The following is a 22,903-nucleotide window of genomic DNA, read 5'->3' on the forward strand; positions in this document are numbered from 1 at the left end:
TCCCTTCACGCTGAAAAGGGGTGAAGGCAATAAGAACCCACCCTTGTTCATTTCAGTAGCGCGAACGCTGGGGAGTTACACAAGGAAGAAAAAGTACACGCTGAACATTTATTTTACTTTTGCATAACAAGAGTCCTAGATAGTTGCTACCATGGTGGCTTAATTTAGACGAAAATAACCAGGGGGCATCCACAGGATTCACTGTACAGCATCCATGTATTACCATAGCAGAATTAACAGTGACAATTATTTAACCACCATTTTCTAGAAAGAATTCATCTAATCACATAAATACTGAAATAGGTGAAATACAAAACACTATAGACATTTTGCACAATGTACTTTTAGTTCTCCGCAGTTTTGTTTGGTATAAAGCACATATAATTTGGTTCTGATATAGACAATTACTGATATAATTTTCAAGTTTTTCAGTGTGGGAAAGTCACTCTCACTGTGGCCCTCTGCAACGTGGTGCCCACAACACTGCCCTGGGCGGGAGCAGACACTACTCACACATCTGCAGTCTAGAAATAGCACATCAGCTGAATGCCAGTTTTCCTCTGATGAAAACTGGGGAAAAAAACCCAAAAAACCCCAAAGACTTTGCCAATTAGAACAGTTTCCAACTCAGTTTGGACATCTAGGCATGGAGCCAGTGGCCATCAAACTCAGAATCTCAGCCCTCAGGAGAAGAGGAGGAGACACGACAGAGACAGCAAACTGGAAGGTTTTGCACCCTGAGCTGCAGGGCGAGTAAGCCAAGCGATGGTCAGCACGACCTCATGACTCTGCTCTCGGCTCCTCAGCCGGGATAGAGAAATAGGCAGACTCTTCAGGGGAGCTGGGACGTTCTTATTTATAAACTAAGAAAACAAAGAGGTCCCAACCAGGGCATGTACGTGTTTTGGAAAAGAACAGAGCCCTGAGCACAATGTTGGTCAAAGGCAAAAAGAGAGGAGAGTTTCTACCTGTAATAACATCCTTGTTTAATTTTTCCAACCCAGGGGAACAGTGAAAATACTTTCAGGCATCAGGAAGCACAGCCCCTGGACAGATGTAAAAAGACATGTTGCATTTCTTTGATCCCCTCTGGCCCGTCTATAAATGACCATCCATGGGACAGTCAGCGCCGCACAGGAGGGAAAGCCCACCAGTTTGGGGAAAGTATTTCAAGGGCCGGTGACGAGCACGGCTCCATGTGGATGATATTCCTCGTGCAGCAATTTTTTACTGTTTGATTCACAAATTAAAGACACATGTTGGATTGTGCAAGAGTATTCTCAGCTTTCCAAGGCAGATGATTTTAATGCTGATATGCAGGAAATTATGACTATCAGAATTCTTTTTTTAAAAAGCCTTTTTTATGCCACTCAGTAGTGGAAATTTCCTTGAAAGCCAGAGATCTCTACATCTCTAAGTATCAATGTAAGTAAGCAGATGACCAGATTCAGAAGCCTGGTTCAAGCGTTTGTTTACAAAGGCACGGACAACGACCAAAGACACAGGAGGAATGGACCCAATGTAACACACGACACCCAGTGTCAACACTGGTACGAGCACGCCTGCGATGGTTCAGTGAAAAGAACATCCTAAAAAACTACTAAACAAAGTTAATTTAAAAACGTGTCTGTACGGTTATTAAACAAATGCCATTGCCAGGCTGCGGGTTTTGACTCTCGGCGCAGGGCTGTCCCGGAAACGCCCAACATGTGGACGACTTAGGGGTGGAGATGCAGACAGAATGCAGCTGCAGCACATGTTTTGTGGTCTCCCACCCGGGATGAGGAGAAGTCTCAAAAGCAGCTTTGCTAGAAATTGCCTCATTTACTAATAATTTAGGAAAATCTTTCTTGGTCCTAATATCTAGAACATCAAAACAGGATGAGAGTGGAGGGAGGGGCACGTCCACGGGAGGCAGGGACCCAGGTCCCTAACAACACTCGGACACAGGCGGCTGGCACCTGACCACACTCAGATGACAGTCTGCCGTGGGCGACCACAGATGTGCCCCTTCTGTTCACGTCTCACCATCAGCCGTGGGCACAGTGGCCACAGTCTGAGCGCAGAGGCAGCAGCCCCAGGGAAACGGTGCTTTCTCTCTGGTCCTCACAGATCAATGCACCAGCCGGCCACCCCAGCTACCGCCAAAGAATCCTCTTTAGTTTTGTTTTGGGGGGAAGCAGAAAAAGAGGAAAGGGATAAAACCTGGGAAAGTCACACGAGCAACCCCTGCACAGTGAAGGTGCGTGTGACCCGCCGTCCTCTGGAGCAGGAGGTCAGCTTCGTAAAAAGGTTGTTTGTAGTTTAAAAGGCCTCATTTTAATCCATCATCATTACAAGCTTTTTAAAGTTAGCAGAACTTAATGAGATGTAGTTATTGCTCTTTGTTTCCAAGAGATTTGCTCTCCAGGAGGGGCTATTGTATATTTTCCAGTTGAGAAGCCAACTGGAAAACCAGAGAAGCAATCAGGGAGCCCAGGCCCCGAACAGCTGGGACTGTTGCCTGAGACTCAGGGAACGATTTATGCCTTCGGGTGGCTCTGTCCGCAGGCTGGCTGGAGATGGCCGGGTGGCCAGCCTGCGGCCCCGAGTAGGGCTGCACCCGACAAGCCCCAGAGCTCGAGCCTGGTGGGAGGGAGGGGGCTGCGTCCCGATCATAAATCCCAACAGGCTGCGAGGCAAGGGGTGAAGCGAGGGGTGGAGCCTCAGCCCCCCACAGGCCTCAAACACCTGGCCGTCCGTCTGTCTGCTCTGGAGGAGGAGGGCCGGCCCGGGCCGCGGGTCTGACTGTGGTTTACCTGGCATACACGATGCGTTCCAGAAGCCACCTATGCCTGTGTTTCCTTTTAAAAACCTACACTGTCATTTTAAACGCAGCATAACAAAAACTGTAAATATTCCACACTCGTCCTGCTCATCATTCACGAGGGAAAATCCTCAAAGCCTCGTTGATGAGACAAGGCAAGGCTCCTGACCAGCTGAGTGGGGACGCGTGCTCCCGGGGGGCGCTCCGAACAGCCTGCCTCTCAACCAGGGGAGCAGAAGGGACAGGAGCCCCCTCCCTGAGCCAAACACCGCGGGGCGCTGCCCGCAGCCTCGGGCTGGAAACCACGTCGGGGCCTCTGGGGACGCCCCGGCCGCAGGTGAGGGCTGGACCTCCAGGAGGCGAGAAGCTCAGCGCAGCAGGCACGGAAAGGGGTGGGGCCGCCTTCGCTCCGCGAGTGACCTTCCCTAAGTGGTGCTGATGCGGGCAGCTCCGCCTCGGGCGGGAGGCAGGGAGGCCGGGAGGCAGGGAGGCCGGGAGGCCGGGAGGCCGGGGCCGGACACTCCATCCTCAGGAGCAGGGAACCCCGGTCTCTGCACCCCAGCTGTCCCCTCTCCGCTCTGTGCCCCGATGCCGTGGCCTCCGTGTCCGGGCAGTGGGGCAGCCTGTCTGAGCCCAGCGGACAGACTCCCTGACGGCCGAGGAGCCGGACGTACCTCCGGTGGCCGCCGATGGCTGGCGTGGGGAAGCAGGTTCTCTCCGCCGGCTACAAGCGGGGAGGGCGGCCGCTGGCACCTGGCTGCAGCCCCGGCTTCGCAGCTGTCCCCAGCGGTCGTCACCCACAGAGGAGTCGGGGCCTGGCCTGGCTGCAGGGGGTGCGCAGAGGCCGCCGGGAGGAGGTTCTCGCGTGGCTCGGCAACGGCTCAGTGGCAGCTGTGGTCTGCGCCCCAGGGGCTGACATCTGGGAGCCTGATTCGAGCTCCCCCAGCTCTGACCGAACGTCCCAGAAAAGAGCGGGAAAGGCTGCCCACCTGCACCTCCCACACCCGGACCGTGACCCGTGGAGCCGGAGGCCCCACGCCTGCCGTCCAGGGAGCGGGAGAGGCGAAGGGGGTGCCCCGCTGGCGAGGAGGGGCGTGGTGCGCGGCGCCCCTGAGGCTGCGGGGCTCAGTGGCGTGGCCGGGGGTCCGGGGGGAGCAGCGGCTCCGGGCTGCCGTCCGGGGACTGGCTGGTGGCCGCAGCCAGGCTCTGCATGGCCTCCCGCTGCTGCTGCTTGGCCTTGTTGTAGAGCAGGACTCCGGCTGTCACCAGCACGGTGCCCACGGCTGACAGGCTGGTGACCCTGTTGCCGAAAACGATGACGCTGAGCCAGATGGACAGGGCGTGCTTGACGGTGCTGGCGACACTGCGGGAGAGGACAGCGGGGAGGTCGGCGGGGGCCGAAGGCGTCGCCGCTAACCCCACTCTTTCGTGCTGGGGTCCTTCCTACTAGGAAAAAGGTCACCGAGAAGTAGCGACACTTCCAACAAAAAGCCGAGTCCCATCTTCACACTCAGCATTTTGCCTTATTTTGCTTGGTCCTTTTTTTGACGGAAATATTTCTAAGTAAATTATAGACATCATGACATTTGATCCCTCAGTGCTGCAGCGTGCTCTCCACAGAACGAGGGAGGTTCCTCTGAGAGCGCCTGAGAGAACCGATCATTAGGGAGAGGATCTGGGAAGTGACACAGCCCTGCTCCGCCACTGCTGGGACCTCATGAAGATAAAGTGAACACGACAGGGCTTGTCTCCTGGGCTGCCACTGCGGACAACTTAAACTTAATTTTTGTACTTTTCTACCTAAAGCTATTTTCTTTAAAAAGAACTGGTTTGGGGACCGTCCTCGTGGCCCAGTGGTTAAGACTCCGCACTTCCAATGCAGGGGGCCCAGGTTTGATCCCTGGTCGGGGAACTAGATCCCATATCCCGTACAGCAGCCAAAAAAAATTTTTTTAATAAAATAAAAAGAACTGGTCTTCTGTTTTCTGCCTTTTTTTGAACCGTCACTAACAATCACTGAAAAACAAAGTTTCAGGGGTATGTGGATATAATTCCTGGTCCTAAATGGAAACAGGACCGTATGACAGACTGTGACAGCGAGAGCTTCAGGAGACCTCAGCAATCAACCTGCCCTCGAGGGCCCTGCAGGCAGCTCCCCTCCGGGACTCGGGCAGAGGGCACGTGCACCCCAGGAGGCCCAAGGGCAGCGACGCACCTGCTGCCATCACTTCTGGGTACAATTCCGCTCTCCAGTGACAGTTCTGAAGTTAAAGGACAAAGGCCCGTCGGCCTCTACGACAACGTGACGGGCAGACCCGCTGACATCACTGCATGGATTTCCAGGCCTGCTGGCAACCTCGGCCGATTCCTTTCTATTTGTTACTGAAAAGGCTCCAGTGTCAAATCACGCTTTCGCTAAGTCCGCCCACTTAGAGAGAAGAAGCCTGTGAGACCTGAGCTCAGTGCTAAGTTACCAGCAGGGAGCCGACGGCCACGTGTGGCTGCTCAAGTGTGAACTGATTAAAGTTAGAGAAATGTCAGACGTTGGTTCCTCGTGGCACCTGGCACGCCGCAGGCGCTCAGGAGCACACGTGGCCTGCGGCTCCCACCCCGGGCGGCCCAGAAGCCGGACAATCCGTCGTCCCGGGAGATTCCACGGACAGTGCTGTTTCGGGAAGAAGTACACTCACACGACTCCAAGGGTTTCTGCTTCTGCACAGAATCCCACTGCGGATTCCCCTAAAGATCTGCTTCCCAGACTTTCCTGTTCACGTTTCAAACGGCACCAATACAGAACGGCCTAGTAATTACGACCCGTGACCACAGCGATCGCTACATTTGTGATTCTACAACCACGAACACCTCTTATAAAACGTCCAGATGGCAAGCGTTCCCCTCTGCACGTGACCTGGAGGCACTTCATCTCTTGGGAGGTGCGGTCCTTACCTGAAGGTCACGGGGGAGATCCTCCCCATGAGGGCGTAGGCCGTGACGCTCTGCAGGTGGAACAGGACGCCGTCCGCCAGCAGCAGCAGCAGCACGTCCTGGCTGTAGCGGAAGCTCCTCCCGCTCCTCCCGATCACCGGCAAGTCCTGCACCAGAGCCAGAGGGACGCCCGCGGTGCTGACACCCAGACCCCAGCCCAGGGTCCAGCCACACGCTGGAGCCCGGCCGCAGGACAGGACAGCCCAGTTCCACTTGTGTTAAAAAGAGAGGTCTGCATAGACGCGCACCTGTGCTTCTGTAGGACTGACGGGATCCCACGACACGCGTGAGCACAGGAGCGTGTTTGTGCCCACGCAGACACGTCTGGGAAGCAGCTCCACTTGGAGCGGGCCTGGGAGGGGCTGGGGGACATACTGCTCTCTGTTTCATAAGCTTCTGCCCTGGGCCTTGTTCAACGGTGGTCACGATGTTTTTAAATAACAGTAGTAATAAAAAACAAGTGCGGGGGGGCTTCCCTGGTGGCGCAGTGGTTAAGAATCCGCCTGCCAATGCAGGGGACACGGGTTCGAGCCCTGGTCCGGGAAGATCCCACATGCCGCAGAGCAACTAAGCCCATGAGCCACAACTACAGAGCCTGTGCTCTAGAGCCCGCAAGCCACAGCTACTGGGCCTGTGTGCCACAACTACTGAGCCCACATGCTGCAACTACTGAGCCCGCACGCCTAGAGCCCGTGCTCCGCAACAAGAGAAGCCACCACAATGAGAAGCCCGCGCACCACAACGAAGAGTAGCCCCTGCTCGCCGCAACTAGAGAAAGCCCGCGCGCAGCAACGAAGACCCAACACAGCCAAAAATAAACAAACAAATAAATTAAAAAAAAAAAAAGTGCAGGAATTCCCTGGCGGTCCAGTGGTTAAAACTCGGCATTTTCACTGCCATGGCCCGGGTTCAATCCCTGGTCGGGGAACTAAGATTCCACAAGCCCTGAGGTGCGGCCAAAAAACAACAAAAAGTGCACCTAAAAACCCTCACAGCAAAGTTTCCGGGAACCGCTGGCTGCAGCTTGGCCCCCGTGGGCACCGGACCCACACAGGACCCTCACGGGTTTGCTTCGCTCAGTCCCCCCGACCCCCCTGGGCGCGTGGCGGCCTCTGCGTGTTCAGCACGCCTGGCGCCCAGGGCTCACCCCGACCTGGGAAGGCGCCAGCGCCGGACTCACCATGAAGAAGATCCAGGCCGGGACGAGCATGGCCACGGCTGCCGCGCTGGTGTAGAACTGCAGCTCCGCGGCCCTGCGGGGACAGGCGCCTGATCCTCTCCCCGCCTCGCCCCCGCCCTCGCCCTCCGCGGAGCCAGGGTGTCCCAGTTTATTTATCTCCTCCCAGATGCTACGGACGGCCGGGCCTGACAGGCGACCCACCGGCCACGGGACGGTGACAGGCAGCCTCAAACGAGCCGCCCAAGGGGCAGTTGGAAGCAGGTGGGGTTTTCTCCCAAGTTTCAACAAGGTTCTTTTAAAGGCACCATGAAACGGGAGGGGTCAGGGCACCGGGTGGTCTGGTCTCCATGGAGCAGTGACACTTACGAGAACCTATATTTGTCCCCGCTGAGGAGCTTTTTGGAGAAAACGTTCTGCAAACTAGAACAAAGGAAAGAAGAGGTTACGAGAGGTCAGATGGCACCTCACACGGTTGAAGTGCCACGTCCTCCGGAAACAGGGACACACGGTAGCTCCTTGGGGATGGCCCTGGCGTCTGCTGTGAGCCGTGCTGAGCTGCCCCTTTCACAGATGGGTAACCTGAGGTCTCGGAGGCTGAGAACGTGCCTGAGGTTACCCAGCTCTGCTCGGCAGCGGCCACGGGACAGACAGTGTGAGCACGGGAAGACCCTGGGGAAAAAACAGAGACAAAACTGCTGGCCGGGGGGCTTCCCTGGTGGCGCAGTGGTTGAGAATCTGCCTGCTAATGCAGGGGACACGGGTTCCAGCCCTGGTCTGGGAAGATCCCACATGCCGCGGAGCAACTGGGCCCGTGAGCCACAACTGCTGAGCCTGCAAGTCTGGAGCCTGTGCCCCGCAACGGGAGGGACCGCGATAGTGAGAGGCCCGCGCACCGCGATGAAGAGTGGTCCCTGCACCACGATAAAGAGTGGCCCCCGCTTGCCGCAACTAGAGAAAGCCCTCGCATGAAACAAAGACCCAACACAGCTAAAAATAAATAAATAAATAAATAAATAAATAAAGTAGCTATTAAAAAAAAAGAGCTAGCCTGTGCAAGGGCGGGGATGGGGTGGGTAGGGCCAGCTCTCCAAGCACCGAGCAGAAGGGGAGAAATGAAAAAAAAAAACAAAAAAACTGCTGGCCGGGAAGGCCCGCCGTGGCCCATGGGAAGACCAGACAGCGTCCAGCTTCCCTGGAACCAGAGGGCCCAGCACTCTGAAGAACGACACTGCTCCCTGGACACCGGGTGCACAGAAGCTCTGGCCAAGGGGACCTAAACCAGAGCAACGAGCCCGCTGCAGAGGTTTACAGGCCCTGGGCCCCTCCTAGGGGTTTACGCCGCAGGCCAGTCAGAAACCTAGAGGGAGACTCGTGTGAAGATGTTTCCTGCAGATTTAAGTCATGAGGTCTGGAGCGTCTGCAGGTGAGCGAGGAGGCTTCTGGAGACCATCCTGCGCTCGGAGTTAACAGGCGAGATGCAAACTATGACGTGAGCTGGACTGTGTTTCTGGGAAAGGCTGAAGGAAACACAGCAAAGTGTGAGAAATGAAATGAAAGGCGATTTTTCATTTGTACTCAGCTGTATTCTTCAAAGCCTCCAGACGGGCCTGTTTTTCTTCGGAAGTAACGGCAACAAGAAACCCTCGGATACCGCGTTGCTGCTCTTGCCTCTCTTCTCTCGGAAGCGGTGACGCTGAGAGCAGGCTGTGCACAGGTGCCAGCGAGACGGCTCAGCCGCCACTGGGGCGTGACACCCGTCCCCCCTCCCGCGGGACACGGAACCCCACGCGGCACGGGACGCGCCCCTCGGACTCACCAGTCCATGATGTTGGTGGACAAGGCGGCCGAAAACCCCAAGAAGTTGAAGCTCATCTCGGTGGCCGTGCACAGCGCCAGGCCGCCCATGACAGGGATGAGCGAGAGGTTGACCAGCAGCCCTGCGGAGCGACAGCACACAGGGGCCGGGCTGCAGTGTCTCGCAGTGGGCCGGGCTACCCCCCGCCCCGCCCCAGGAGTGCTCTGCACGCTGACTTTGTTCGAGTCTTCTCGCTGGAGGGAAAATATAGCACATGCCTCCCGTCACCCGCTCCAGAGCCAGGCGCCAGGGACACGACAGCCAGAGCCAGCAGCTCCAAGCCCTGCTCCCTGCACCCCACCCCCCGACCCCGAAGCCTCATCTGCAAAACGAGTAGGGTGAAGGGTGGTCTCCAGGGAAGGCTGGGAGAGGAGGGAGGCCCCAGACCCTCAGGGTGTCCAGCGCTCCTGCCTTCGTTCTGAAATCTAACCCACAGCCTTGACGTGAAGGTAAGGCTAAGTCCATTCGGTGCAACAGAAAATCACGTCATTTTGCACACAGGGCATCCAGCCTCATGTGGTACCTCTGCTTTGATTTCAGACACTGCATTTCATTTATCTTGAAATTCAAAGCAGACGAGGGGACAAGCCTCTCGTGTTCCGCAAAAAGGAGCAGAGGTGCAGCCCTCAGATGGCCGTAGCCCCCGCCCCCGCCGAGGACAGCGCTGTCCACACAGCAAACCCACAGGCCCGTGTGGCCTGAGGCCGAGAGCGTCGGCATGGGAGGAGGCCTCTGCTGGATGGCGGACCTCACACAGGGGCCACGGCTGGGAGGCCGTCCAGGGGGCAGGCGCCTTCGTGGACTCGGGGCTCTGCCAGGGGTGCCCCACAGGGGGTCACTCCTCTGGGGACCCCAAACCTTGGGGTCCCTCAAGTCCTGGCACCTTCCTCATTCTCCAACACCTCCCCAACAGACTTCTTTTTGCTAAATTTTATCAAGATTTCCCAACTGTTCTCAGCAAGACAGCTGGTTTTCTACACACGTATCCGCCACAGCTGGAAAAGTGTGATGTTTTTAAGGCCTTGAGATAAATCCCTTCTGCGTGGTTAAGCTTGATGTGCAATCAGGCTGTTTCCTGCCGAGTACGATCTCAGGAATTGCTTTTACATTTTGACTCGATTCTGTTTTACCGTCACCTAAGCGTTTGTGCGGCTCCAAGGGCACGTCTGCGAGAAGCCCGGCTGCGCCCTGTCTGTCCTCATCCTCCTCTCTCCCTGAGGCAGGTGCCGCCTTGTTTTACCTTTGTGTCATTTTCCCAGTTGAAGCAAACACGTGTCTCCCTCTGTGAGCGACCCCCACCCCCGGGGTCAAACACGACGTGTCATGTCCACGAGTCTGCACTCCGCTTGTCTTCACGGAACCACACTCTCTAAACAGTTGGCGGGAAAGTCAGGGACGTGCGTGCAGCTGGCAGCGCGTGCCCGCAGCCCAGGTTGGAGATTTGTAACAAGTCCCCTCTGCTGAGCTTCGGGGAGCCACAGTGGAGGGCAGGAGGGGGTGCGGAGGAGGGGCCAGGGTGCCTGGCAGATTCCTGGGATGGGCAATGGCACCGAGGTTACCTGCCTGTCACTCCTTCACCCAGCTCCTACCATCCCCGGCCTCTGAGGCTAAGAAACAACCAGGAGGGAAGCGGAGGGAGCTGAGCTCCAGGGTGACGTGGGTGGGAGCGGCCCCCGGAGGAGCTGGCAGGCCCGGGCGCTGGGGGCTGCTCACCGGTGTGCTCCCCCAGGACGGTCCGGGACAGGATCACAGTGAAGATGGGGGCCGAGCTTTTCACCGTCTCAGCAAAGGACACCGCCACATTTTTCAGGCTGACCAGACCCAAAACCACTGTTGCAAACCTAAGACAGTCAACAGCGTCACAGGGATGAGTTGGCGCATCTGCAGCCACGGGGCAGACCTGGTAGGAGCCCAGAGGGTGCGCACGTCTGCCCCGCCCCCGCCCGGCCCCCTCCCTCCCAGGATTACCTGATGGTAACAGTCAGCGGGGGAAGGTGTTTTACGTGTAAAAAACTCAGACCCTCAACCAGAAACGTTAGCTGCTTACCTCATGAGACCCACGAACAACATGGTCATGATGAAGTTGGGAGGGTAAGAAAGCCGGGTTTTGTGCTGATACAAACAGCAGGGAACAAATATTTTAACACAGCCGATGAGCGTGGTTGACAGCATCTGCACGGCCCCTGGAGGAGGAGACGGGGGGCGCCAGCTAAGCAGAGGGGCTCCGCCCCGCCGGGAGCTCCATCCCACCGCCAGCGCCCACCGGGGTACCTAGCATGCTGGGCTCCCCTTCCAGCAGGGACAGGATGTACTTGTTGAGAAACAGGGTGCAGAAGCTGAAGAAGAACCAGAGTGTGAGGTAGATGAGGGCGCGGGCACCCCACACGCCCAGGTCCGCCTCGATGACAGTCGTCTCGGTGACGGTGACCGTGAGCACCTGCTCGTCGGGGCCACCTTCGCTCTGGCCAAACGCGATCTTCTCACTCCGGTGGCCGAACACGGGGCCCCAGGCCAGGAGCGGCCGTCCCCCCGGCTTCTCACCGGGGCCCGGAGCCAGCTCTGCCAGGGCCGCGGGCTTAGCGGATGCCGACATCTCAGGGGCGGCGGGCAGCGCAGGGCAGGGACGCGGGGACGGAGGCAGCGGCCATGTGGGCGGCACTGGGCGGGGCGCGGGCTGGAGTGGGAAGGAAAGGACGGCGTTGCGTGAGCGGCTAAGGTCCTGCCGAGTTTAATCACCCACTTAGAGTAACTTCAAGACGCAAACTCGGGGTCCTGGCCTTGTTTCCAGCCCCAAAGGAGCGGGCGCCCCGACGGCTCAGACTTCTTTTCCAATAAATTTCTGAGACCAAAGCCTTTACCGGCCTCCGTTCCCTCCCCACACACCTGACCCTCCAGCCAATCCCGGCCCTAACTCCTTCTACAGTACCTGCCAACCCCCGCCTCTTCCAGCCCCGCCCCACCCCCGGGGCGCCCCGCACCCCCCAAGCGGCCGGCCCAGCCTCAAGCTGATCCTCCAGGCTGCCCTCCCGCAGCTCGGCTGAGGCCTGGGGTCTCCGCCCCCACCCCGGAAGTTGTCACAAGTGCTCCGCACCTTCCCACCCACCCTGGGACCAACCAGAGCCGCCGAGGAAGGGGCCCCCTCGCCCCGAGCTCTTCCCACCAGGCTGGCTCTCCCACGCCCTCACCCGACTTCTTAATATTTCATCCAGTGTTTTGAGGTGTCCTTTGGGGGAGGGTTGACCTGCCCCGTCAGAGACTCTGAGTTTCTGTCCCTCCATCGGGTTTCGAGTTCCAACCCCTGCGTTCTTCGCGTTCTATTTGCTACCGTTTCAAACTGGCCCGTTTCTCTCAACTTTCGATTCCTTCTTTGCATCGTCTCTTTCACGGTCTAACCGTTCATCACCCAAGCCCTGACAGTACGACCCTCAGCCTCTCAGCGGGTCAGCTGCCGCTGGCTCGAGGGGGCTGTCCGCGTGCGCAGATCCTGGGCCGGGGGACCTCCTCCTGGGCTTGAGGGCGGGCCTTGGAGCGGGCGTGGGGACCACCTCAGCGGGTGCCCAGGAGAGGGTGCTGCTCCCTCAGCAGACCCACACCTGCTTGGCGCTCAGGCCTGCGGCCACGACTTCTCAAGAGAGACCCCTCACTCCCTAAGATCACAGGCAAAGTCCAACCCGGTGTCCCCCGTTTGCTGGTGGGTGAGTGCTTCAAGTTCTGGCCCTTCTTTTTTTTTAATTTATTTTTTTGGCCACACTGCACAGCTTGTGGGATCTTAGTTCCCCGACCAGGGATTGAACCCGTGCCCTTGGTGGTGAAAGCGCCGAGTCCTAACCACTGGACCACCGGGGAAGTCCCAGTTCTGGCTTTAAGCAGCGTCCCAGTGACGACCACCTGCCCAGCTCAGGAGCCCTGGCCACTCCTCCCCAGTGACACCAAACTGGAGTTCCCAGACCCCTGCCCCCGCCTCTAGGCAGCCAAGCTGGCTGCCTACGTCCTCGTCCCTCCGATGCTGACATTCGGGGGGCGCCCGTCGTGCTTTAACTTAACTTCCAGGCATGCGTGACCCAGACGGACTTGTGACTCCCCGACCGCACCTGAAGCCAGGCTCCCGGCTGAGCTGCCCCCCGGCTCCGTGTCCACCCAGTGCTGTCGGTCACCCCACAAGCTCAGCAGCACCAGCTCCCAGGGGGCCCCCAGGCCTGACATGCACCCCGACCCTCGGGACACCAGGGCAGCTCCCCAAACGCACCCCAGACCACGACGGATGCACGTAGCCTGCCCGTGGGCCCCCACTGCCCCCGCAATACACACGAGCCCTTTGAGCCCTCTGGGCGCTGACGGGGCCAGATCTCCGCTAACGCCCTGTCCCCCTTCCTCTTCCCAGCCCGGTCCCGCCGTCCTCTCTGGGCCACACCCTGCTGGGAGCTGTACCTCCGTGGGCTGGACTGGCCATGGCCCAGCGGGGGTGTGGGGAGCCCGTGCTGCCCCCCAGCTGGGAACAGCGGCCCAGCCGCGGGCGGACGGAAAACACAGGAACAAAGCCCGTGCGTGGCTCGGGGTCCCCGAGAGCAGAGAGGTGGCGCCCCACCCCCGGGCCCCTGGCTGACCCCGTCTGGATGCCCAGCCCTGCAGCCGGGCCCCCCCAGGACACAGCTCCCACCGGCTGCGGGGGCTCTGCCTCTCAAGGGAGCCCCCGTCAGGCCCCTCTCTTCAGGGACCCTGACCCGGGGTTTGTCACACAAGCCCCGCCGCCACCACTGAGGCTCCAAAACCGAACCTGTTTGTGAGGTGATGCTCCAGAAGCCCCCGGGGAGGGTCCCATCGCCTTTCCTCTCTCTCGGCACAAAACGAGGCTGGAGGCAAGGTGCAGGCGCTTCCCCCCACGTTCTCCACTCGGTTTCCGTCTGGGAAACTCACAGCTTCCCGGGCAGCACCGCCAGCCGGGCCTCCGCCTCCTTCTCTGCAGCTCAAGGAGCTCCAGCCGGACGCCGGAGCTCCGCCGCCGAGTCCCGAGGCCCGGGGCGCCCGCTCTCCTTCCTCAACAAGAAGCTGCTTTGAAACAAAGACGGGTCCGTGCAGTTCCACAGCCGCCGCTCACCTGGTGACGGTGCAGTATTTCACTGGATGAACAAGCCACAAGGGACTCATCCCCACTGCTGACCACACCGGGCCCCGGGCCGTCCGCCACGTCCGTCCTGTGCGGGTCGTTCCTCGAGTTTCTGCTGGGTCTCCGCCCAGGGGGCACCCACGACCCCCGAGGTCATCGTGCTGGGCTGTACTCTCACCCGCCCTGGAGGTTCTGCCCCGTCTGCCCCGAGGGTGGAGGGTGTTGGAAGCCTCTGAAGAAGCAGAATCCATCACACACACCCCCGCCCAACCAGCACACGAGGCTCCAGCGCCTCCGACTGTCCCAGGCCGAAAGCAGGTGGCAGCACAGATGCAAACAGATTCAGACCGTAACGGTGGGGATGGGACCTTTCAGGAGTCACCGCAAGTGACAGGGAACAACGTAAGAAAGAGTCAGCAGAGCCCATGGCCGGGGTGGCATGGGGACAGAGCGTCCGTCAGATGGGGTCAACGCGGCACTTTTTTGCCAGCAGCAAAACAAAAGCCAAACAGAACCTACGCACCTGTCGACAGGGACGCAGACGGCAGCGGGTGGGGACGGACGCCCCCAGCGGGCAGAGGGAAGCCACACACGGGCGACGGGCAAACCTTACAGCCGTCGGAAGTGCTGAGGCCGAGTCGCGGAAGGAGACACACGACACAGCGCCACCAGCAGCACTTAGGTGTGTCCAGACACGACGTGTCATTAGAAATAAAAGCACAAAAAGTGCTGTTAAGAGCAAAGAACTGGGAACTCAAGCTGGGGGTGGGTGGGCCTGGGACGGGGGACGCAAGCGGGCAAGCGTGGCAGGCATCGCGCTGTTTGCTAGGCTGTTCCGAAAGCTGAGGATTTATACATGAAAAAGAGCCAGCCAGCACCTGGGGAGACAGATGCCTGTTCAGACCAGAGCCTCCCTGACCGGCTGCCCTTGGTGACCTGGTCTCACGTGGCGCCAGGAGCTTTCTGTGTCCTGCCGCAGGTTCCGGACTGGAAGGCAGCAGGCGCTCCATCACAGACCAGCACTACTGTCCACTGCGTCCAGAGCAGTGCCCAGGGAGCCCAGGACGGATGCTCAGGCTCCCTCCAGCGCGTGACCTCTTCCTGACCATCGACACCCCACAAGCAGCCCACCCAGCCTGGTGACCGAGGACGCGACAGCCAAGGGACAGGCAAACCCCCCGCTTTCACGTGCAGCAGGAGGGGTCGGCAACCTCCGTGTGTGTAGCTTCCGGAAGGAGTCCAAATGCCTCTGGAGTCAGAACAAGGGCTTTGAATGTCTTAAAAAATGAAATCACGGGAATTCCCTGGCGGTCCAGTGGTTGGGACTCGGCACTTTCACTGCAGTGGCCCGGGGTTCAATCCCTGGTCGGGGAACTAAGATCCCACAAGCCACGTGGCCCAGCCCCAAAACAAACAAACAAACAAATGAAATCAACTTCGGAATGGACGGTCCTGTCTTGTTCTTTCTTGACAAGACTCACTAAGTCATACCAGGATTCCTAGTTGTTTGCTTGCTTTTGCTTTGTCAGGCGATGGGGGTCTGAGGCCTGGAGGGCTCCTCCAGAGGCTCCGGGGGTGGGGCTGGGGGGCTGGAATAAGGAGCGGCCACTACAGAGAAGCAGCCGAGACCAGGCAGGGAACGAGGCCCCTGGGCTGTGACGGAGGCCGAGGCGGCAGGGAAAGCAGAGACCCGGGCGGGTGGCCCTCCAGGCCGGACGCCAGAAGACCCTTCTCTGGGGAATTCAACAGGCACAGGATAGACCTTGAAGACAGAAATCAGGGCCCCAAGGAGAGGCCTTGACAGAGAAAGCAGCTGAGCAGCCCCGAGCTTCTGGTCACCCTTCAGTGCCCTGGGAGCTGAGCCAAGGCAGGAGACGGGGCAGGGGGAGCCGAGTGCCCACCGGCAAGCAGGACGTGCTGCTTTAAAAGTCACCAGAACAGGGTCCCTGGGGATCAAGACCAGGGTGGCAGAAGTGGAAATCTCACCAGGGGCCCCGGGCTCCCAAGAAGATCCGACTCAGGACAGGACTTGATGTGGAGGCTCCGAAGACCCCCAGAAGCACACAGGGGGCTCGAGGTGGCGGGCATCAAGGATGCAGCCACCAAGGTGACGTGGGGTCCTGCTTCTGGACACAGCCCACAAGGGCCAAAGAGGCCCCAGCCACGGCCCGGCCACCAGAAGGAGAGGCAAGGCGCCCTGGAGAAAAGCTTCCACGACTCAGCCTGAGGACAGGTGAGGATCAAAGATCAGAGACCACCTGGCCGGCAGGCTGCCAGTGGGGGAGGAGCAGCCTCCTGGCTGCTCCAGGAGGGACAGATGGACAGGATGCAGTCGTGCAGACAAACAGACGAAGAAACTGTCAGGAATAAATCAGCGGGATGAAAAAACGGCAAGTCTAGAGAGGAAACGTCCCACTGCTGAATGAAACTACGGTGTCCTCCGACTATTCCCCTGCAAGGTGTTAACTGGTGACCAGGGTCAATCACAACTTTACCCCCCCGAGAAACGAGTGGACGCCCCTCCATGGAGCCACCAAAGTGGGAACCACCAGGAATGAGACAGAGACACCATGTCTCCCTGACCTGAGGCGCTGAACCCGGCACCGCTGCAGTTTCCCTGCCACAAGTGCAGGTCTGACGGTGAGAAAATGCAGGTGTCGAAAGCCGAGGAGAGGAGGATGGACGGCAGAGGCTGAGCACCAGGCCAGGGGCTGCGGATCATTACAGCATCCACAACGCACAGATCCTGCCAACGCCACGCACCTTTTCAACGTTCACACCCTCTGGAACCAAAAATGATCAAATCAATAACATCTCTAAACCCAAAAATCTCTAACGTGCAATACAGACAGAACTACCCAGACCAAACCACAACTCGGGTGAGTGACATCATCCCACTGAAGAGCGAAGGACAGGAAGCCAGCCAGTAACCGTGCCGGCGGCGCTGAGAACACACGCAGGCGCCAGATGACACCCCGGGCAGGCGCTGGGCCTGGGGCGGCTTCTCGGAGTCTGGGTGGGAGCTCGAGGTGGGGCAGACAAGGGTGTGCGCTGCGCGGAAGGAGGGGTGGCCGCAGGGGCAGGCGGGGCCGCAGGACGCCTGTGCACGCCGCTGCCCCCCCCGGGAGGCCTGGAGGCAGGGACGCCCCCAGCAGCACAGCCGGCTCCTAAGCCTCATTCTCTGCTGGGCCGAACCAGCCTCCTTGGAGGAACGGCTGATTCCAGGGCTGGGGCAGGAGCTGGGCCAGAAGGAGAGGGAGGGCTCCTAGGGCGACGGGGACTCATCAGAAGGACACAGGGGCCAGCATGAGGGATGCAGTTTGAGAGAGAAAGTAAATAATAGCAAAGGGTTAGAAGCCACGCATCCACCATGATCACTAAACGGGGAAAGGAGAAAGCTCTTCCTTCTGGTACAAAGTCAGATGACTGATGCAATTAGAAAATCTCCACTTGGCGACCATGCCCATGATCACACTAACAGTCGACTCAGGCTGGGTGAAAGTTTAGAAATAACAGAATATTTAGTCTCAAAGTGTATCCCTACAAGGTACGCGTTAATTACAAAGGGCACTCGACGGAGGTACAAAGGGGAGAAGACAGGAAACTTCCTTGAAGAAGGAGGAGAAAGGGGAGGCGCCTATCCAGATAGGAGGATTCCAGGTCACGTGCTGTATCGGCACAGAAACAAGTAAACAAATTGGAACGGAGGCCCAGAGACTCCGCACAAGCAGAATTCTGATCCAAGACACAGCGGGGTTGTGGCTCGTTGGAGAAGGGAGGCCACTGTCGCTGATACTAGGATGGCCGTTATCCACACCAGAGAAAAGAAACTGGACCCTGATCTCACAATTCTAGACAAATAAGAACAATTAGCAACATCCACAGAGCACTTCCTAGGAACCAGGTAGGGTCTGACCGAGCATTTCACACATATTAACTCAATGAATCTTCACAGCAACCCTTGCGGAGGGACGCTGTCACCCGTGTGAGACACATGAAGTGGGGAAACGGCCTCTGGCCACAGTTCAGGGCTTGAGCCTGGGCAGCCTGGCTGCGCAGTGCAGCTGTGTAGCCCTCACGTTTAGAGGAGAATGTAAGAGAATATCTTCCTGACCCTGGTGTAGGAAAAGAGTGTCTTTTTTCTTTCTGGCCGCACCACACAGCTTGCGGGATCTTAGTTCCCCGACCAGGGATTGAACCCGGGCCCCAGCAGTGAAAGTGCCGAGTCCTGACCACTGGACCGCCAGCGAATTCCTGGAAAAGAGTATCTTAAACCAATCCCCAAAAGCAATCTCCATAAAAGAAAATATAAATAAAACAGACTATGTTGGCTAAACTAAGAGCTTTTGTGCCATCAAAACGCACTATAACGTACTGTAACATTAACACACTAAATGACAAAGCGACAACCTGGAGGAGACAGTTATGACGTGACAAAGGAGAGGGAACGAATTCCTACAACTTAATAGGAAATGTGGGCAAAAACACCAGCGCCGGAGAGCGTTTCCAAACGGCCGATAAGCACGAGAGAGGATGCGTATCAGCTCTCCAGCGCCGTGTGAGGCGGCACCGCACACCGGGCAGCGCAGAGCAACGACACACCTACGACCCTGCAAACTTCTGTGGTTGGGACTCTGGCAGCAGCTGTGCTGGGCAGTTGGCCATCACGATGGCCGAGGCCTCACCCGAAGGCCGGGGCGCCTGCTTCCAAGTCCACACGCGCAGCTCCCGGCCAGCTGTTGGGGGAAGACCCCTCCGCGGGGCCGCCCGCAGTGGGCACCTGGCCCGCATTGGAACGAGCTGGCGGCTGAGAGAAAGCGCCCGAGGAGGCCCGAGTCTTTTTGTAACCTCGTCCCCTTCTCGTTTGCTGGTTTGCTGTTCGGCGCTCATTAGAAGGCCGGCCTCGAGGGGAGGGGCTACAGAGGGTGAGAATGCGGGGAGGCAGGGTCACGTCCGACCACGGGGGTCAACCTCACCAGCGGTCAGGGAGCTGGACACACCACCCACCCCCACTGCCAAAAACCATCAGGTCTAACAACACCCAGAGCTGCTGGAAGGTGTGGATCCAGAGGCCCCCAGACACGGCTACGGGGCGGCTGGTACGAGCACTTGCGGAAATGGTGTGGCAGCCTCTTGCGAGCTACGCACCTGCGCACGCTACACATCAGCACTTCCTATCTCGAGGTTCCCCCAGAGAAGTCCTGCGAGAGCGTCCAGAGCCGGACTGCCCATCACGACGGCTGGGAAGCGCGACCGTCCACCCGTCGGAGAATGAACGTGTGCTGTGGACTTGGCCCAGGAGTGAGGACGAGAAACGCCCAGCAATAGCCACGGCTGACGGCCGGCCAGGTCCTCTCTGCCCGGATGGTGGGCGAGCACGTGACAGCAGCACTTACCACTGGTCACCGGCCACAGCGCCGATCCTGAGCAGAAGCCCCACGCGGCTGTGCTGGGCATCGCACGTGGAGGCCGGGAGCAGCCGGGGGTCAGCGGCCCAGAGCCCAGCAGGTCCGGCTCACCCAGCCCCGCCGAGACCCCAGCTGCCCTCTCCAGCTCCGGCTCGTGTTTCCACCGCCCATTCTACTTTCTCAGCCCCCGTGACTCAAGGTGCCTCCACGAGAAGCAATTCTCATCCTGCGAAAGACCGAAGGTCAGCGGCCCCAATCCGACAACGAAAAACTGACCCCACCTTCCAGGTCGGCCTGGAAACAGGGCAGACCGGGCTGAACGCAGGGCTTGTGGGGCACTGCTCCCCACCCAGGCCCCTGGTGACAAAGGTCTGATTTATCACCCTCTCAGATTATAGCACAACTAACAAGAACTGAAACGTAGCCTTTTCCACCCGGCACGGAGTAGGGGGCTCACCAGGCCAGGGTTGACTCTTAACTTTACTCCTGCCCAGAGCTGTCCTCAGAAGAAGGTGCACACGTGGGACTGAAAGGAAACCAGGTCAGCGACAGGTAGCGAGAAGCACACCTGTGACACCTCTGTCACGTGCAGGCGCTGAGTCCCCTCCCACGGCTGAATAGCCCAGCCTCCTCCAGCCCTGCAGCGAGGGCTCACGACCCGCGGGGAGGGTGCCTGGCTCTGAAACGGCGGGGGGGGCCAGGGCCACCATGGCACATTCACCACCGAAGGGAAGTTTGAGTGGAGGTTAGTGAAAATAAAGATGTCAACTTTCCCATCCAATTCTGCAGACCCTTAAATTCTAGGGCCTGAGGTCAAGAGTCCCTGTTCTCCAACAAACAACTCAAGATGTTCTCAAATGCCTGGTGAGGAAATCTAGGTTGGTTCAAATTGTCAGCAGGGCAGTTTAGATAAGATGTATTGAAAGTCTACAAATTTTATACACTAATTCAGAAATTCCACCTCTAGGGATTTATCCTAAAGAAATAATCCAACAAAGGCCCAAGACTGTACATACAAGGATGTTCAAAAGCTTTGTTTTTAAGACTGAGAAGCTGACACTAGCGAAGTGTCAGATAAGAAATCTGTTACAAACCCTGTCACATAATGGGACACTGTAGCCCTGCAAGTTTTGACAAAAATAGATGTCATAGATTAAGTGAGAGCAGAGTTACAAGCCCTCTGCACAGTACGTTCCCGTTTAAAAAGTACAAATGGTTCAGAAGAACACAGGCAAAGTTACCAACTGTGGTCAGCTCTGGGAGCCGAATCTCAGGTCCTCCAAATTTTTTTTTTGCGTTTTGGCTCCTCTTCATTTTCTAATTTATGTGCACTGAAAATGGATTTCTTAACAACAAGGACCTGTATATAGCACAGGGAACTACAAACAATATCTTGTAATAACCTGTAATGGAATGGAAAAGAATCTGAAAAAGAATGTGTGTGTATATGTATAACTGAATCACTTGCTGTACACCAGAAACTAACACAACATTGTAAATCAACTGTACTTCAATTAAAAAAAAAACTGTAAAAATAAAGTGGACTTCTTTAATGTAAAAACTTTCCTATTCCCTCCCTTAATGTTCCTTTTCATGCTGTTTAATATTGTTTTATTCTGCTTTACAATGTTACTTACAAGTTTAAAGATTTTTGGTAAAGTACATTGCACTCTACTAAAAAACCAAGAACTTTAAGCCACTAAACAAAGAGTCTGCCTCTAAATAGTTTTTTTTTTTTTTCCTCTTTTTTTTACAGCAGCGGTAGGTGAGCAAGGTCCTCAAGGCTTCAGAAGATGAGCTTGGGGCGGTGGGGCGGGGCCACTGCCTGGACCCCACAGGCCCCGTAAAACCTGCTACAGGAAAGTCACCGGAGGACTACAGTGAAGGCTTAGCTCTGGGCCTGACTGGGAGTTTCCCACCCCAATTTACAAAGTAACAGTCCGCTAGGACCAGCGCCCGGCAGGATGTTAGTTATTATATAATTTCCAGTTTTCTAAAATCCTGCGTAGAAAGACACCAACTGCAATGAATTTGCGGGCGATCGCGCCCTTTGGTTCCGGATTGGACGGAGCATCTTTACCCGGTTCTTTCGGAAGCGGTTGCACCTGCCGCTCCGAGGCCATGCCCACCTCGGGGGTGCATCGGTGGGGGGGGGCTAAAACGCAAGGACCCCCGACCCTATGTCGCCCCTCCCGCCTCTGACAGCCCACCCCCACGACACGGGCGCGGCTCCCCCCACCCGCTCCGGAGACCCCCAAGCCCCGCCACACCCGTGCCCCGCCGCCCCGCCTCAGGCGCCGTGCGGACCCGGGACGGGAACTCGGCGCCGGCCGTGGAGGCCTGGGATCCGAGCGGACGCCTGCGAGGCGGGGCGGGAACTCCATGTGGTCGTCGCTGAAGGAGCGGACCGGTCGTGAAGGCGCGAGGGACGGTGCCCCTCGGCGGCGTCGGACGCCCGGGCGCGCGCGTGCCAAGGCCCTGGGGTGGCCCAGCGGCCGCGCCCGCAGAGGGTCCGAGGGCCGGGGAAGGGAGGCGGCTGGTGGGGGGGACTTCGGCCCAGACGCAAAGGGCGATCCCCGCAGGCGACCCACCCCGCCAGCTTAATTCTGCGCTTCACCCACCGAGAAGCCCCCGGGCCAGACGCCGCGCGGGCCCCGCAGCCTCGGGGACGTGCACTGGGCCCCGCAGCCGCATCCGGGCGGGGTTTCCGCGCGCCGGGTCGGAGGACGCGGTCACCCGGGGCCCCGCCGCCCCCGCCTCCACACGGCGACCCGCCCACGTCCCGGCGACGGCGGCTCCCCGCGCGAAATCCTGCGGGGCGGGCCCGGTGGGCGGGCCCCAAACAGACACCCCCCCCCACCCCGGTCCCTGCGGGCGGTGGGGCGGGGACGGAGGCGGGGCGAAGCGGGGCGGAAGTGCCACTACCGGCCCCGGAAGCCATGAGCTGGAAGTGACGCGCCAGAAGCCTGCCACAGCTCCCCGCTGTCCCGCGGACTCGTTCCGCAGTGTCCTGAGCGTCTGGGCTTCTCGGCCGCCGCTGCTGAGCCGGTGGAGGGGCCGCGCTGCTAGGCGATTCCCCCCGCTGTCGTCCCCTTGGCACCCTCTTGGCCGTACCACTTCAGCCCAGGCGGGGGTGGTTATCCTGGGTGACGGCGACCCCCATGGTCAGCCCCTTGGCACCCTTCGGGCCGTACCACCTCAGCCCAGTCGGGGATGGTGCTGCTGGGCGATCCCCGTGGTCATCCCCTTGGCACTCTCCGGGCCGTTCCACTTCAGCCCAGTCGGGGGTGGGGCGAAGGCGACCCCCGCAGCCTTGGTACCTTCCGGGCCGTACCACCTCGGCTGGCGCCCCTCGCGGTTTTCCCCCTTGGCACCTTCCGGGCTGTACCACCTCCGCCCAGATGGGGGGCGATGGCGCCCCCTCGCGGTATCCTCTGGCGTACCACTTTAGCCCAGACGGCGACCCCCGCCGTCCTCCCCTTGGTACCTTCCGGGCCGTATCACCGCGGCCCAGGAGGGGCGACCAGTTCGTGGACCTATAAGCCCCTCAGGGGCCACCCTCCGA

The 22,903-nt window shown here is 58.7% G+C and overlaps 1 protein-coding gene across 6 annotated transcripts; it reads right to left on the bottom strand.

Annotated features, from left to right (window-relative positions):
• Positions 1-94: 94 nt before the first annotated feature.
• LOC118899189 (solute carrier family 35 member E2B-like) lies at positions 95-22,615 on the bottom strand. Of its 6 annotated transcripts, none has more exons than XM_036860540.1 (9): positions 22,536-22,615; positions 11,098-11,500; positions 10,874-11,009; positions 10,540-10,667; positions 8,788-8,908; positions 7,338-7,391; positions 6,972-7,044; positions 5,753-5,898; positions 95-4,169 (listed from the first exon to the last, which is right to left on the bottom strand). In XM_036860540.1, exons 2-9 carry the CDS (start codon positions 11,417-11,419, stop codon positions 3,932-3,934), a joined length of 1,218 nt encoding a protein of 405 aa, XP_036716435.1. In that variant the 5' UTR covers positions 11,420-11,500; positions 22,536-22,615; the 3' UTR covers positions 95-3,931. The 6 variants fall into 6 exon arrangements, with proteins under 6 accessions (XP_036716435.1, XP_036716405.1, XP_036716415.1 ...); XM_036860510.1 differs by having other exon boundaries at positions 22,453-22,608; XM_036860520.1 differs by lacking the exon at positions 22,536-22,615 and adding an exon at positions 21,960-22,211.
• Between the last annotated feature and the right edge of the window lie 288 nt (positions 22,616-22,903).

This window comes from Balaenoptera musculus, chromosome 1 (genome assembly GCF_009873245.2).
Source record: "Balaenoptera musculus isolate JJ_BM4_2016_0621 chromosome 1, mBalMus1.pri.v3, whole genome shotgun sequence".
NCBI classification, from domain to species: domain Eukaryota; kingdom Metazoa; phylum Chordata; class Mammalia; order Artiodactyla; family Balaenopteridae; genus Balaenoptera; species Balaenoptera musculus.

Coding starts and splice junctions, on each gene's coding strand:
- LOC118899189 (XM_036860503.1), bottom strand. CDS start 13,645: ATGGGACCCTCCCCGGGGGCTTCTGGAGCATCACCTCACAAACAG. Junction 10,668..10,873: donor TTGTTCGTGGGTCTCATGAG/GTAAGCAGCTAA, acceptor TGACTGTCTTAG/GTTTGCAACAGTGGTTTTGG. Junction 7,392..8,787: donor TCCACCAACATCATGGACTG/GTGAGTCCGAGG, acceptor CCTTTGTTCTAG/TTTGCAGAACGTTTTCTCCA.